This window comes from Condylura cristata, unplaced genomic scaffold (assembly GCF_000260355.1).
Source record: "Condylura cristata isolate star-nosed mole 26May11 unplaced genomic scaffold, ConCri1.0 scaffold00010, whole genome shotgun sequence".
NCBI lineage: Eukaryota > Metazoa > Chordata > Mammalia > Eulipotyphla > Talpidae > Condylura > Condylura cristata.
The window spans coordinates 5,340,034-5,357,211 of record NW_004567111.1 but is presented as its reverse complement, the minus strand read 5'-3'; the positions used below and the strand labels follow the sequence as shown (position 1 = coordinate 5,357,211).

Here is a 17,178-nt window from a genome sequence, read left to right as displayed (position 1 = left end):
GGCTCGGTGCGGCTTTCCCGGAACCGGGGCCGCGTCAGAAGGGACCCCCGGGGCTGGACGGAGCGTTCCACCGGCATGGGTTCGCGCACGCCCCGGGTTCAGCACTCCGAGGCGGGCGATCGGTCGGTCTTCCAGGCTTTGTTCGCGAGTTTGGGTTTGTCCTACTTTTCTGCAACTCCTGGTTGGTGAGGAGAGCTTGTCATTTCTAGGACGTTGCTCTTTGAGCTTCACGATTAGCTCTGGGTTCTTACTTGCGGAGCGTCGCGTACAGAACCGCATCGATAAAGAGCTGCTGTTGATCGCGACTGGATGGATGCCTGCCTTTTAAGCATAAGGGCAACTTCCTTTATTACTCAGAAAAGCTAAGATGGTCGTACTTAGTTTCTTAGAGTTTGATTTTGTACACTGAAAGGGACCAGACGGTAGGAGAAACGCGTCACGACCTTTTATACTCGAGGTTTTCGGGTTAATTGCCAACACAGGAGTCATAAATAATGCAACAGGCTTTTAGGTCATTGGGACAAGACGATGTAAGTACACAGTTTTCAGCTGCTAAAAGTTACCTTTTAGGGCATGAGGATCTCTTTGAAACCATTAGTAATTTTAACAGTTCCAGTAATCGTGCAGTACTGTTTTACAATCTATAAATGCGTTTACTAAGTTTGATTTTTTTTTTTTATTTTTAAAGCTGGCGTTTATTTTATTACTGCTGGCTTTATGGTAGCAGTGAATTTTGAACTTATTTTAGGGTATTAAAGAAGCTATTAAATTTTCATAGCATTTTACAGTTTCTGTTTAAAAGCTTGCATGCCTAGAAATGTCTGAGGATCTTTAAGGTTTATTCAAGTCAGCAACAGTTGAATACCGTACCTCTTACACCTTGGCAGCACAGGAGGCTTTCACTTTTTGAGAGTTTGCACTTGAAAGATGGTCCTTCCAAGTAGAAGGGAGAGCCATCTCCCAGGCCCCTTGGTTTTTCCACAGATGTTTTAATGATGCCTTTAAAGCCTAGTGTTTGTTCTTTAAACTTAAATTTAACAGCAGTCCTGTGTTGTATTCCTTTGCCTCTCAGACAGAAACTGTATCCCATGTCTTCTAGGAACCTCAGGGTAAAGGGTTATAAGCCTATGAACAGATTATTGAAATCTGATCAGTTATAAAAGATGTATGTCCAGAGTGCTCTAAAACATAAGTGGAGAAATACCTGTGGTTAGGAGTCTTCCAGGAAAGCAAGAAAGGAAGTGACAGAGGCGAAGGACTTGAGGAAACTAATGAGTGAAATTTACAGGTGGTGGGCCAGTTGGATAACTTGTTTTCTCAACAGGTCCTTCTTACAGTAGCCACTTTTAAGTTTAATTTCAGGAAGTCTTTTGTATTTTTAATTTACAGAGGTATAGGGATAAAATTGGACAGGCAGGTCATTGTGAAGTGGTTGAGTTCATCTTGTTGCAGCTGCTCTGTCAATCTTGATCAATGGAAACTTTTTAGGAGATCAGAAAAATATACGTTAGCAGTGTTTTGCTATAGTTTGGCTAGCTAGTGAAGAAAATTTTAATATTTCTGCGTTTAGTGCCCTATAGTAGAAAAACAGTAAACAGTTTAAGTTTTCATTAATTCAGTCAGGGTATTAACAATTTTTTGGTTACTTCACATTAAGGAGTACAGCCTTGTATACACAAGGGACTCAATTTTAAAAGTTAAAAATGGGGATTTTGAAATGGGAATAATTACTTCCAGAAGATACTATTAGATAGGGAAACAAGAGTTGGTCAGTTCAGTTTTCAGAACAAAATAGGAACAATTGTTTGCTTATTATATATCCCCCTTGACAGTATATTACATTTCTCAGGAAAAAAGGTATTTATTATTGTTGTGATATATAGAGATGAAATCAGTATATCTTTAGCATACTTGTGATGCATACATTATAGTATAGTCTTTACATGCACTGTACATCCATGTCCAGCAGTAAGCTCACTGTAGATTGAGAAGCAGTCAAAAGAATACTGAAGATTTTGTGATTTTCTTTTTCTTTTTAAAATTATTGATGTTCAGTGCATTGGCAGAGAAAACAAATCAGTTGAACATAAAATTATTTTTTTATTTCTCTAAGCTTTCATTTATGATCTTTATTAGTCATATTTTAAAAAAAGATTGATTTAAGCAAGAACTGGGGTACAGGCCAGAGGTGCAGGGTTGAGAGAATTCACCAGAGACAGAGTTGGGAGCAGAACAGACAGATTGACTGAAATACACTGCTTGAGGGGGAGCAACAGGTGGGCTAGGATAGGTCTACTCTAGCCACCTCCCTGGCTAGAGATTGAACTTGTGCTGGAGTAAGTGACTGGCGATAGCTTCATAGTGCTGTGCTTTATTTAGCCTGTTGGGTCATTGGGAGAACCCTATTTTTTTTATAGTGTTTGTTACATATACACATACATTTGAATATCAACATAAGGCACATTCTTACCGGTTTTGGTGCTATATAGTATTTTATTATTCTACTCAGTTTCGTTTAACCATTTCTTGTTAGACATTTAGATTGGTTTCAATTTTTCTCTATTGTAAATAGCTTTGCTGGATGTATTTAAGAGGAATTATCTATATTTTTGCAAATACTCCATTACATCAAAGAAACAATTTTGTTGTTTTACTTAATATTGTCAGGTTTCTTGTAAGAAAGATAGGTTTGATTTACTTGCCATTCGCTAAGCTAGGTTTTATTTATCAATAGTTATGTGATGGTATCGAAAGCATTTTTTTAATGCTACATTGACTTTTCATTGTTATAGACGTTTGTTTTACTTTCTTTTATTTATCTTACTTTGTTAGTTTTGGAAACCACAGTAAGGAAAGATTACCATGGTGTGTTAATTGTTTGACAGTCTGTTAATTGTAATAAGTAGTGTCAGGCCTTGATCTGCAGTAAATAGCTTCACAGGGTCAACTGCATTTCTAATCTGTTTTGTAGAACTTTTGACCATTTTGGCTAACCGCCTCCTGTTTAGCTCGAGGTTGATTCTGATAGCTGAGTGGCATCTGATGGTCAGTAACTGAAAATGAGTGAGCAGTTCACCCTTGCTGCTTTTAACTTTAAAGTAATTTTTGGCCTGTCAACATGAATTCAGACCTAACAACTAAACTCTCCAAACATTGTCACTTTTTTACAGTTTGACATGTAGATCTTTTTTTTTTTTTTTTTAAGATGAAAGAGTAAGATTTTTTTCCTGTGCACTAAGGGAAAATTATCCAATATATACCTCAGTGGGGGTAGGGGGCATTTTTTAAATAGTTAGGTTATAACAGCTTTCTGATCAAAAGGAAACAATCAGGATCATACTTTTAAAATTCCTTTCTTTGTAGTTATTTTTGGAACTTTTTAAAAATAAATTATATGTTATTTTCAAAGTAGTTCTCTATAAATATGGAATAAGTTAAATTCACGAAACAATTCTCAGAACAGACAGTAAGCAATGTCTGTATCTACCTGTCTAAACCCAACCACAGAAATATATGAGGATTTTGAAATACCTAAAATGAGAACAAATTTACTATGTATTTATTGATTTAAGTGGTATATCTTTAATGATAGTTTCACATTCTTCTAGTTTTTCCTGAAATGAGGACATAATTCTTAGTTTCTGGAAATTGATCAGTATATGAGTATAACAGATACTGTTTCAAATATAAAATAATGGCATTGAGAAGAATCACTTCTGAAGAATTCACATTCCAACAGTTTAAACATCTGAAATAAACTCACACTGCACTGTTTCCGCACCCTCCGCATCAGCACACAGACATAACATAAATTCTGAGTCTGGTTTGTGCCCAGTGAAACATAACATAAATTCTGAGTCTGGCTTGTGCTCAGTGAAAAGGTAAAACCCAGCTCCTCAAGCCCTTTACTTCCTGTTCACCCAGGGTTATGTTTTGTTTAAATCACTTGTGCTCTCAGAAAGTGTGTAGCTATTTGTATCTACTTGAAAGTGTTCTGCAAAGTCATTCTCTGTTGCCATTAAAATTAATTACTGATGGCCTCCCTTGTGGTACACCGCACTAAGAAGCTAAAGCTACTGTAGCATGAGTTCAGTTCCTCATGGCACAGGTGACCACGTGGACCACGTGGCGCGGCAGACCTCTCCTGACCCGCCCTCTGCTCCCCTCAGCAGTGTACTTAATGGATTTGCCTGTTCTGCTCCCCACTCTGTCTCTGGTGAATCCTCTCACTGCCCTGTACCTCTGACCTGTACCCTAGTTCTGTATGCATAAATAAATAAATTAAAAAAAAATAATAATTACTGATGAGAGGCTTTGAAGGAGATTGTGAGAGTTGTTTTTTTTTTAAATTTTCACCTATCAAACCTATTTATTGTCCTTAGTTATAATGATAAAGACTTAAAACTTGTGTGCTATATGTGTGCCACATTAACATTAGTCAGTCCTCAGAAGAGTTCTGTGATTTTTAAATGAGAAACTGAAGCTGGATAAGACCTGTAGTATTCAAGCATCCAAAGCTAGTGAGCTTGTACTGGGCAACAGTGAAGCCAGGATGCAAACCTAGGAGTGCTGCCTGCAAGGTTCGCTCTTCCTGTATCTGGCCACTGTTGTACTTTTCACACTGAGCGCTTTCTACCTATCCTGCCTGGTACCAAGGAGATGCCTGACTGCTCATGACCCCGACTTCCACAGTGAATGCAGTTGTCAACAAAAAGCTCTTCATCTGTGTAACCAGTTTTTAAGTGCTTGAATAATTGAATAATGATTCCTTTCATACAGTCTAAAATCAACAGTTCATTTTTTGGTGAGGGAGGAAAACCTTAGTTTAGGAGATTATCTTCTGTATATTGCTGGTCAGAGAACACCAAGCTCATGAATATGCCATTCATGAATTCTAGAATTTCTGTTGGTATTTTTTTCATTGTGCCTGAGTTCAGACTTCCCTTCTTCATGATTCTTGCCCCTGTGGACTTCTCCAGTATTAAGCAGTTGAAATGTTCATAGCTTTCCTTTTTTATGCCTGCTTTGGTACTCAACCCTTTAATAACAGTCACTTCCTTTGATCTTTGTGCAAAGTCACATTTCTTCACTGAGATTTCTGCAGTGCAAACCAATTGTGTGTGTCATGTCTCCTTGGGCTGATGTGATGGCAGTTGGGGTAGAATAAAAGTAGAAATAAAGACACAAGGAAATAAGGGGAAATGCAGTTCTGTGCACTGCATTAAAGCATTAAAATAGTGTACTTGTGACCAAAGCTGGGAGCCAGAATAAAACTAGAAATAAAACTATACATTTGGGTGACAGTAGAACTCTAAATTAATAAAATCGCTTCCATAAAAAAATTCTTGCGCTTATGAGGTTGTGATTTTCCTAAGTCTTGCCATAGTATTTATTTGTAACTTCCTTAAAATGTTTAATTTTGTCACAACTTTCATGCTTCTGATAACTCGATTTGATACGCTTGAAAGTGACAATGTGTGAAAGTGAAATGTGAAATAAGTAATGAATGAGAGAGACCCTTTCAAGCCATGTCAGTGATATTTTGGCATTGACTATTCCTATTTAACACACATTTACAGAAGATGGCACTTAGCTAACTTTTAGGTGGGAAATAAAGAAGATAATTAGAGTCAAAATAGATCAAAATTGCCTTTGTATAGCACATTGTTAGTTTAATCAGAAAAATGAATCCTGTAAAGATTTAGTAGCTACCCACAAAACATATAAATATTATTTTCTCTTTTACTTTCTTGTGTGCATGCCTGGTTGCCTTTTGGATTATAAAAACTTTGAAGGTCAGTATTCCTATGTTTGTATTATTTTATCAGCCACACATCTGCTACAGAACATTGTGGGCACTGAGTAAATTGTGTGAATTGAATGAATTTCTCATCATTTTTCAGGATTTGTTGTTATGAATGTTCTTCAGTTTTCACATGAATTTCCCCTCCCCTAAAAACTTTCTTATTTCTAGAACATTTTTCTGTACCAGATTTACACTTTCTTCTTTCTTACTGCTGTGATTTGTTCCATGGCTTCATAATAAATCAACTCGTAACTTTAAAGCCTTTTCTTTTTCCAAATTTAATTGTGACAATTTTTTTAAAGATTTATTTATGCATACAGAACTGGGGTACAGGCCAGAGGTATAGGGGCAGTGAGAGGGACACTTTTTAACAAAGTTAAATTGGAATTTAAAGTAGTATTTGTGGGAGAAGTGGAGCCAGGAATAAGTTCATGGGGAATTGGCCCTGGGGATTTCCAGGACAAGTGCTTCACACCTGAACCATAAATTTTGCCGAAAATGAATGTGAAATGTTTTTGATTTGCTTAGTAGTATTACACAGTCAGGCTGATGGGCATATATTCCAGAAGCTCTCTTAAAAGTTCTGAGAGACACGGGTGACTTGGTGATGGGAAACCCGCGGGGATTACAATTAAGATGGAAAAAAATATATATTCAAAATGATGTACAAATAAACTGTTATAAAAAAAAGTTCTGAGAGTGCAAACGTTGCAAATTAATTTGTTGATGGACAAGATAAGCGATTGGAAGGAAAGCAATTGATCAGTTACAATTTTTATTTTTATTATTATTATTATTTTTTAAAGATTTATTTATTTATTCATATAGAACTGGGGTAAAGGCCAGAGACACGGAGGGTGAGAGGATTCACCAGAGACAGATTGGGGAGCAGAACAGGCAGATCGACGAAAGTACATTGCTGAGGGGAGCAGCGGGCGGGTCAGGAGAGGTCTGCCGTGCCATGTGGATCTCCTCCGGGGCAGGCGGGGATCGAACTCATGTGGAAGTGGCTTAAGCTTCTTAGTGCTATGCTTTAACCCACTGTGCCACCAGGGAGGCCCGATCAATTACAATTTTAAGATAATGGGCGCTAAGCTGTCAGTAATAGAAGACAGGAAAGAGGTAGAGAGTGTCATCTTCATTAAGAGATTGAAAAATGTATGCTTCTGGCCTGATAGGCTAATGAAATGACAAATGTCACTCTGCATATGTGAAACTTTGATGTCTAAGCCATGAGTTCTGCTTATATTCCTTAAAGATGTACCTTTTAAAAAAGATATGAGAGTAGAGTCATGAGAAAAGTAACTGGCATGATCAAGGTGATACATGATTCAAAAGACCTTTCCAAGAGAAATCAAAAAATGAGAATAGACTTTTTCATCAGTTTCACAGGCGACAGCCAGAAGTACCACGGAGCTTCCCAGAGAATATGATAGGCTAAGCAGAAAGTCTTGCCTTACGCACTAGCAGATGGGGAAAAGCCTAGATGACAAGTTTATATGCCATTGAGCAGCTTCCTGACATTTTTCACATGGCATCACATCTTTGAAGCCCATACTCTTTAAGATGTGTATTAAAAGAATATTGAAAATTCCCCGCAGCACAACCTGATGGTCATCTGCAAGGGTACAGTTCAGCTTGCAGCCTGTTTTTTAGTGCTCTTGAGCAGAGAATTGTGTTTCTATTTTTAAGTGATGGTGTGGGAGGGATAGCAATTAGTGGTAAGTGAAAATTACATGAGAATCAGATCTCATTGTCTAAATAAAGTTTGATCGGGCCTAGTTTGATTCACGTAAATCATGTCTGTGGCTGCTTTCACACAGTGGTAGTAGAGGCCACATATCCTGCAAGTCAAGAAAAAGCTTTCTGCCCCTGGGATGGACTAACAGCATTAGAGTTGTTTTTCCTGGTATAGAAAAGATGGTAATGGCTAGAGTAAAAATGTTAAGTGTATGAAAAGGGTATATAAGTGATACTAAGCAGTATCTTATTCTTTTCCATTACTGTGTTGTTCAATATGGAAGCCATTAGCTTCCTATGACTATTTAAATTTTATTTAAAAGTGAATAAAATTTTAAATTCAGTTCTTCAGCCTCACTAACCACATTTAAGTGGATAGCCATGAGTGGCTGTTACTGTGTTTGACTGTAGCAGTAATACTGGACACTGCAGTCGGCAGTAAATACTTACCTAGTACTTTTTGTGCCGTGCGCTGTTCTTGACTTTTCTCAAAAATGACTTGGTCAGAGATTATTATTATCACGACCTCTGTTCTACAAATGAGAAAACCAAGGCACAGACCAGTGAAGGAAGTGACCCAAGACCACACAGCCAGTCATGTCAGGGTCAGGAGGTAAGCCAGGCTGCCTAGATAGCTTCTGAGTTCCTATTCTCCATCAGTTTGTACTCAACAAGGCTTAATTGTAGCACAAGAGATTTTGCTTGAGTGGTGAAAGTGTGGTTCTACAGATTTTGAAACTGAAAAGGCAGAAAGCTGCACAGAAAGCTCCTAGGAGAAAAGCTAGAGTTGTGAGCTGGATTATTAGGACAGGTCCGTCTTTGTTAAGACAAATAGAATACTTGAGTTTTGACATAACTTCTAGTAGTTTTGATCCCCTAGGGAAAATTATTTTGTTAGAGTAATTCATCAGCTAGGAAGTTTTGCGTTTTCTAACAGTTGCACATGTTGCTGTTAATTAGGTAAAGCATGTTGTAGTGCTTAATGTCTGATTCCATGATCCCTTTAGTTAACGTGACCAATGATAGTCTTGAATATATTTTTTAAGATGTATTTATTTATGCATACAAGAACGGGTGTAAGCCAGTGGTGTGTGGGTGAGAGGATTCACCAGAGACAAGAGTGGGAGCAGAACAGGCAGACCTACTGAGAGGCACTGCTGAGGGGGCTACAAAAGGGGAAGCAGGCGAGGTCCACTGCACCGTGTGGGTCAGCTCCCTTGCAGGGGATCTAACTCAAGTCTTGCAGTGGCTGGTGATAGTTTGATAGCCCAGTGCCACCAGGGAGGCTCTCTTGAATATTTTATGGAGAAAGGCAGTTACTTTTGTGTGTGTTTGAGATGGTGTTACCATTGCTTTGACTTGCCAGTGCCTTCCTTTGTGTTTCCTGGATATAGGATAAGCATTTTAATGGTGAGCAATGTTTAGGCATTGCCCATTCCATATACTGTTCATTCCGTTTGGGTTTTGCTTATTTTACACATATACGGGCTTTCAGGTGTTAGACATTTGTAAATACTACTAGCTTGTTTAATTTTCATATCCCTCCTGAGATAAATATAGTCATCCCCCATCTTGTAGTAAAGAAATTGAAGCACCCTTGAGGAAACTTAGATGTTAAATAATTTGATTACAGTCACCAAGTAGTAAGATTTTAAATTGTTGTGAAGAAAGGATGGGATGCCCAGATCCACAGGGCAACACATTTCCTATGAGGTTGCCCTCTAGTCTTGCTGACAGCACTAGTGAATGGCTTAAAAGTGGCAAATGTTCTGTGGAACTCTAATATACCCTGGCCGGGAGGTGCAGCCCCTGTTTGATTGTTTTGGTAGGCACTGAAAGTGCTGCAGGGCACAAACTATTCTGACTTCTTCAAGTTGACTTGAGTCAAAGAACTCCTGTTAAGAGATGAGCATGTATTTTGAGTTTTGTGAAAGCTTCAAATATAAATTGGGAGAAATAGGGGTTTTGAGTAGCAAGGAGTAGCTTTCAGTTATCCCTAGCTTCTGGAACTTGATACAGAGTTTTTCTCCCTCCTCCATTGTTGAACTTGATCATCTACTCTTTGTGAATGCCTTCACTGTCTTTATATAGTAGTTCAGCGTTCTCAAATTGAGCAAAGCCTTTTTTAAAGTTAGACCATGTTGTCACTGTGTCTCCTGTCTGCTTCAGTGAGTACTCATGTGCATGGGAGTGTATTTCTGGTAGAGTTGATCTAGAAATTTATTGCGTACCGTCAACATTTCTTGATTGCTATTGCTGTGAAAATGTTAAAAAAAATAGTTTAAATTTTTTTTGCTGCAGAATGAAATGCTGAATTTGGAAACCAAATTAAGGGAAAAAAAGTATCTGTATTGATGTGATGAATGGTTTAGATAAAATACCTTCCTTTATTTTTAAGAAATGTTGTAACTTAAAAAACACTTAAGAAAATATTGGAGGGCCTCGCTGAGGGCCCACTCTAGAGTTCACAAGGGGTTAAGTCTCAGCACTAGGAAGGTGTCTGTAGCCACTGCAGCACAAATTCTATTCCCCAGCCAGGGAGGTGACCCAAATAGGAAAGCAGACCTCCCTTGTCTTTCACTGCTCCCTTAAACAGTGTAAAGTTCAATGATCCACCTGTTCTGTTCTCCATTTTCTGGTGAATCCCTTAACTCCACCCCCCCGGCCTGTACCCCAGTTCTTTTATGCATAAGTCTTTAAAAAATATATTTGAGATATTTACAACTCTGAAAATTATTTTGGTGTAATTTACATGCATATAAGAAATTTTATTTATATGAAAATTGTTCAAATTGCCTTGACTATCATAAAAGTTCACATTTCAAATTCTTTTTTCAATTCTAAGCACAACTGAAGCTTTTGTCTCTAGTTGCTTATATTCTAATTTTGTGTTTCCTTATTTCTAGGCTGAAATAGAACTATTTGTTAACAGACTTGACTCAGTGGAATCTGTTCTTCCTTATGAATACACAGCGTAAGTTTTCTGGTGTGGTTTTGCATAAAATTTTATGTGATTCATTTTTACATTTAGAACTTGAATTTTCCACAATCATGGATTAATTCATATGCATTATAAAAAAATGTACAAGACCTAAAAACTTTTTTTGGGTAATATTTTTTATTTCCAAGATAGAAAATGTGAAATGTGTGATCTTTTTATATTGTTTTGCAGTACAACAGAAGTCCCAAATAAAACAGTAGCTTTTCTTTTTATCTGATTGGACAAAAAAAAAAAAAAACTTTTAAGTTATTAATTATTAAAAATCCTACACATTTTAAAACAAGGTCATCAGTTCCCCAAAATAATTACCTGATGTTCCCCTTCCATATTTTTTGTCTGAACTTTCAGATAAGTTCATAACAATTATACCTTTATGTCTTAAAAGTAGGTTCATAGCATTACATTTTGTTTGCACCTTGTTTTTCTCACTGAAGCTATTGTGGGTATCTTTCCATGTTAAATCACAGTTAAGCTACCTCTTTCTTTCATTCCTTTGTAGAGATAGTGTAGATCTATATAAGATTTCTTATACTAGTGTTCTCTTTATGAATATGTATTTCCCTTTTTGACTTTATAAAAAAATCTCTGAATATTTGTTAGTATTTGACTATATCTTATATGGAGTAAACCATAGTTTGTGAATTTTAGTTGGTTTCTAAATTCCTCTGGTATGTAAGAGTTTAAAAAAAGTACAGAGAGGCAGAGAGGGGAGCCGGGAGGAGGGGGAAAAAGTACAGGCAGGCAGGAAAGTGAGGCTATCCTACAAGGGTCCATTGCCTGAACATGGAGAGTGCAGGAGTCGTGGAGTGTTGGAGGCAGTTTTTGTTTGTTTTGTTAAATAAATATCTCTTCTTCAGTCTCTGCGATTACTGGGAAACCCCGGGGAGCTCTTGTGTCAGTAAATGGAGATTTTTCATTTGGGAATTCCCTAGCCTCAGTTTTTTTAAATCACCTGAGATGCACCTTCTTTTTGGAATCGAATCTGAAGCCATCCTTGTGCTCATGTATTATTCCAGGGTGTTCTTTAATTTTCCATAATAAAATTGAAATCAGGCTGTAATGTCTAAACAAAGCATTGTTAAGATCTGGTTAAAGTTACACAACATCAACTTAAAAATAAAAATGTAATTTTTTTACTAGAATAATCAAAAATACATTGTGTCAGTTTTTAAAATTCTGTTATTTACATGTTAAGATCGCTTATGGATGAAAGTATTCTAGAACATTTGTGGATTTTTGCTTTATTGGTGAGGTGTAGTGTATGGAACTTGAATTGTGAGTATATTTCTTATCTACTAGAGCTGCTGGAATGATCAATATCTAATATGCCCTCAAAATTGATGAGGGGTGTGCTGTGTCATTGTGTTTCCTTTTTATGTTTAAAACTTAAATATCTTCCTCTCCCTACCCCCACCCCGCCAGGTTTGATTTCTGCCAAGCCTCAGAAGGAAAACGCCCATCTGAAAATCTTGGTCAGGTGTTATTTGGGGAAAGAATTGAACCTTCACCGTATAAGGTTTGTATTCAGCTTAAATAAAAGTTATATAGTTGCATCTTTCTTTTTCTCTAACAAAAAAGCTTGTGATAACTTAGCTTTCATTGTTAAGGAGAAATTCATTTCTCTCTTGCATCCAGGAATACTTTCTAAAGCCACCATTTCTAGGGTCTGTCTCCTTCTCGTTCTGTGTCATGGATAAGCCATAAGCTTGTATTATAGCAAATAAGGTGGCGGTCTAAGGGACGGCTCAGGCCCCTTGCCTCACCTTGCAGGAGACCTGGAGCCAGCTTCCATCGTGCCCTCGCTCCCCCACAGTCACTGCATCCCCAGGAGTTCGGGGAGCTAACCTTCCTGTTTTGACCACTGAAAGTATATTACGCATTTTGGGACATCAGTTGAACCAAACTAAGCACAACACGAGGTAGTTTATTCATTATATGTACTTCATCATTCTACCCTCTACCTGTTAGCCTTTTAGTAAAAGCCTATTGGAGAAGCATTGCACAGTTGCTTCTTCAGTTTATGTCTGCTCTCCTGCACAGTGAATAACGATCTCTTTTTGTAAAATTAAACGAGTTTATAGTAATGTATCACCATAAAAAAGTTAAATGGTACAGAAAAATACAAAGTGAAAAAGTAAGTCTTTCCTCCAGTTCCACATCACAGTCTCTAGTTAATCTTCCCTGAAAATTTCCATGCATTGACAAGCTATACAAATAAGGTTGGACAGACTTATTTATATTTTAGCACATTCTGCACTGTGTCTTTTCCCTTTAACTCTCCTTTAGCATCTGCCCTCATGAGCACATTCATTTCATGGCTGGACTTTCCCTCCCTGTCATTACCCTGCTCTCCCTCTTGGCATCACATCCTCCTCTTCTGTGGCTTGCACCCCCTGGCTAGCCACCTCTCCTGCTTTCTCACTAGGCACCCCCCATATATCTCCCTTGGCACTTATTAACTGGGTCGCTGCCCAGCACATCCTCAAGGCTTGGTTGGTCCGGCTAATCACTGTACTCCGTCCATCACTGTACACACACTGTGAAGCACTGGGGGGAAAGACATCCTTATGAAGCTTAATCCACTGGTGGTTATAATTTTCAGCCATCAGTATTCCTCTAAAAATAATCTGATTTGAAATTTTCTACCCTTAAAGATGCCAGTATTTATAAAAAGTTTTAAGGACAGTAACTTTAAAGGTCTAATTAAATGGAGTCACTGGGGAGGAAGAACAGGTGTATAGACAAAGGTTTTGAGAAGAGGAAACATTTGACTCTGTAGCATTTCCCTGGTGTGATATTTTGAAAGATGACTTGGGAAGTGACTGCATTCTTTTATAGCAGAGGGTGACTTTCAGGCATATTTATTACAAATCAAATTAAAGTACTCCTGTGGTGTTTCAGCCTCATCTCTCTGTTTACTTGCCCCTGAGCCTTGAGAGATGATGGAAAGAAGAGCATCAGTAATGCTCTGAACTTGAGGGACAGAGGCATCTCTAGCAGTAAATATCTGCCCATGACAGATAACAGCAAACAGGAGGAAAGCTAGTGGAGCATTCAAACCCACGGAGAAGTCATGTCCTTTTGGGGCTCTCTGAAGGCAAACTGCTTCCTCAGTAGGGTCCTGTGTAGGGTCCATTTATTTATGTGTAAAGATTATGTCTTGCTTATGCTTTTAGTCCCAGTGCTTTTCAGATTTATTCCTTTGTTTTGGGATTGAGGGGAAATAGAAGAGCAGTTCTTAAACCAAGGAAAGGTGCACCTTTAACATCTGCAGTTTCCTAATTTTTTAGGATGAAGACTGGTGCTAAAACAAATTCTTGTAGCCCCCAGGATACCACAGGGGTTTCTTAAGACCAGGGTACATAAGTAGGCAGAGGCAGTGGGGCTAAGAGATTAGATTATTTTTCTAAGCCAGTCATAAATGTATTGGCCTGTATTGCTCAGTATTGATTCTCTGTCCCTTATTTTCAAAGAATTTTGCCTTATTGCAGATCCGCAGTCAAAACAATGGAAACATCCAGAAATAAAACTTCACATCTGCTTTGCCATCTTTTATCTGTGACTTTTGTTGAGGGCAGGGAAGTAAGGGTGCGAGACATCGTGTAGGTTATAAAACAGAACCACGTGTCTTAGGGTCATAAAATCTCATCTCAAGTCTTAACAACTCCCGTTCTTTCATTTACTCAGTTAACACATTTGTTGATTGCCTTTCACGTGCCAGTGCTCTGGTCGTCTGATTGTCCTTCACACTCAAACATACAGTTGACTTACCTAAATCCAGTGAACATTTATCAAGCTGTAAGAGTTGCCACTTTTGGTGGAATAATGACTCTGCTTAATTAAGTGACACCTGTTCCTCAAGTCCCTTACTTAGGTGTATGCATTTTCTCTTTTGTGAGAAGAACCTGCTAAGACTCATACAAGGTTAAAAATATTAAATAATTACACAAATAGTGATGTATTTGCAAAGTAGCAGTGTGGCCAAAACTAAACTGTAGGCTGACAGGTGGGGCAGCAGGGGCTTCCTTGTGACGTGTTTGTCAGCTGATGCACAGAAACTAGTTCAGAAATTTAATAAATATGTGCAACAGAATGGATGATTTAGAGGTGAGGGTTGCCCCTTTTTGTCCCCTGTAATAGTTTGAACTTACTGAAAGGTTTATAATTATGAACAATGTACAGTTAGTTGGGCAAGTGGGAAAAGTGGGAGACATTTTCAGAAGCACACATAACTGGGTTGTGACTAGTAAGCTACATTGTAGACTGTGTTACACTTAGGATTCTGCACACATGAAACAAGTCCTGGACTCCAGAATGGGAGGAATCCTAACTTAAATTTTGGTTCAGTAAAGTTTTGACTTTATTATTGAATAGGATCCTGAAAATTGAGAATTTAAATTTAAAAAACCTGTGTACTTTGATGTTGGAAATCCAGTTTTTATACTTGTTTTATCACAATCTGTGTTGTTCACTGCTGAATGTCTATCAGCCGGCAGTGGGGGCAGAATTTGTCTGGTGGTTAATTAAAAGCCATTAGTTCCATGATTTGAAAACATGATTGTAGCACATTGTTTTACATGTTTTTTTTCCTTTCTAGGCCTCATGTTTAAAAGGTGGGAAGATGAACTTATCAAAAGTCGAAATAAAACTTACTTACTAAAAGAAAAATTGTGATATAAGCATTTAGACAGAATAAGATTGAATTTTAAATGTGGTTTAAAATTTTAAATGTGGTTTAATGCCCTTGAGTAATTTAAGGAGACTACACTTTTATTCTAGCTATGATGTGGCTATGACAACCTGGATTTTTTTTTTTTAACTTGCTTTCTCTTTATTTTTTTGACAGTTTACCTTTAATAAGGAGGAGAGCTGTAAACTTGTCTGTACAAAAACATATCATACAGAGAAAGCTGAAGACAAACAAAAGTTAGAATTCTTGAAAAAAAGCATGTTACTGAATTATCAACATCACTGGTGAGCCATGGGGATTTTTGGACTTTTATTTTTTCCTGTTTCACTGAATATATAAATGACTTCACTGATAATGAAATATAGCAAATTAACTTTATTTCCCTTTTTTGTTATTAATAATAGCAGGAAGTAGTGACTTTCTTGCTTGAGGGTTGTTAAGGCCTACAGCTTCAAGTATCTTAATTGTGCTATGTGAGTAATATCTGTTTCTCTTGGTATGTAGCACACTTATCTTATTCACATACAGATAATAAGAGTGTGTTTGTACTTTAAGGAATTACTGTTATTTTAGGCTTACTAGCCATGAAAAAGACCATGGGAAAACAAAGTTTAACTTTCTTTTATGTTCCATAAATAGCCTCTTCCAGTAAAACATGTTTTTGTAACCTGTGTTTTATTTTTACTTCCATTGTAGTGCTTATTGCAACATTCAAACACAGATTATTAAAAATAAAGTCTCAAAATCCAGCTTTTCAGAGTATAACCTTTGCTAATCTTCCAGGTAATCTTGCTGACAAATGTTTGCTTTCTCTTTGGGGTAAAGTTTACATATGTTATGAATGCATCATCTAGCAAGTGTAGGTTGCTGGAGATAGTGAATATCTTCACCTGTTTCCACATACTTCCTCTTAAATATCCTATCAGTACCTCAAATCAACTCAATTACCCACACCTGGGAGTGTTAGGAACCACTGACCTTCGTTTGGCTGTAACTACACCCTGTAATTCACACCTTAATTGGAACCTCTTGTTCCCTCTTAACTCTCAGTTCCTACTCTCCTCCCCCCTTTCGCATAGTGCATTATACCCTAGAGAGAGGGGGACAACCTTGGGTCGTGTGCCCGTCCAAAAACTACTTGGTGATTGGGGGGACACACTCAGATTGACCAGACCTTCGTGTACACTCTGTAACCACAAAAACACATTTTTCACAGCAGACAGTGTCCGAAGAAAGAAGGAATGCTTTCAGTCAGCTGCTTTCTCATCTGACCCTCAGTGCAAACAGTAACTTGAAAGTCTCTTCCATGTACTCATTTTCCCTGTAAACTACTAAGAGACTACTTACTTGCTGCCTTTCGTAACTTGGAATACTTTTGCTTATTTATGTGCAGTTAAATTTCTCTTGGTGTTTTGCTTCAAATTAGTTTTTACAACTTTACAGTCATATTTAAAGCTTAGTTCTTTTTCATACTACTCCTGTCTCTGCCCATTTACTCTAATAACTCATTTGTTGACTATTAAGGTGTATGGGTGATTTTTAACTATCTCTTCTACCATCTGTTCTTAGAGTTCTGTTCAGAGGCTTAATTCCAAAGGAAATAGAAGCAGCTCTTCTCCAGTAGCTTCCTTACAATAAAGTACTTAGAAATAGTCGTAATTGATACAGTTGATAAGGTCTGATTTTGATGCCAACATGTTTAAAAACCAGAATAAATACTTTGAAATTACTTGTATTTAGAAAGCTTTTGATAATAAAATTTACTAAAATAGTTGCAGAGGTTTGTCAGTTGTAAACTTAAACTGTTCTGCCTAAAATAAACTGGAAGAGAACTAGTGAATAATGATTTTGTAGTTGAATTAGAAAAGTTGACTCCCAGTCTAAATTTACTAGCAAAATGTCTCAGCCACGTCAGAGACATACAGTTTGGTAATTCTAAGC

General features: G+C 37.5%; 1 protein-coding gene across 1 annotated transcript in view; it reads left to right on the top strand.

Annotated features, from left to right (window-relative positions):
* Window positions 1-17,178, top strand: part of TM9SF2 (transmembrane 9 superfamily member 2) — a 44,794-nt gene that overhangs the window by 601 nt on the left and 27,015 nt on the right. Inside the window, exons 2-4 of the mRNA XM_004680054.2 lie at window positions 10,453-10,520; window positions 11,970-12,063; window positions 15,394-15,521. Coding sequence (XP_004680111.1) covers window positions 10,453-10,520; window positions 11,970-12,063; window positions 15,394-15,521 — 290 coding nt within the window. The remainder of the gene's footprint in view (window positions 1-10,452; window positions 10,521-11,969; window positions 12,064-15,393; window positions 15,522-17,178) is intronic.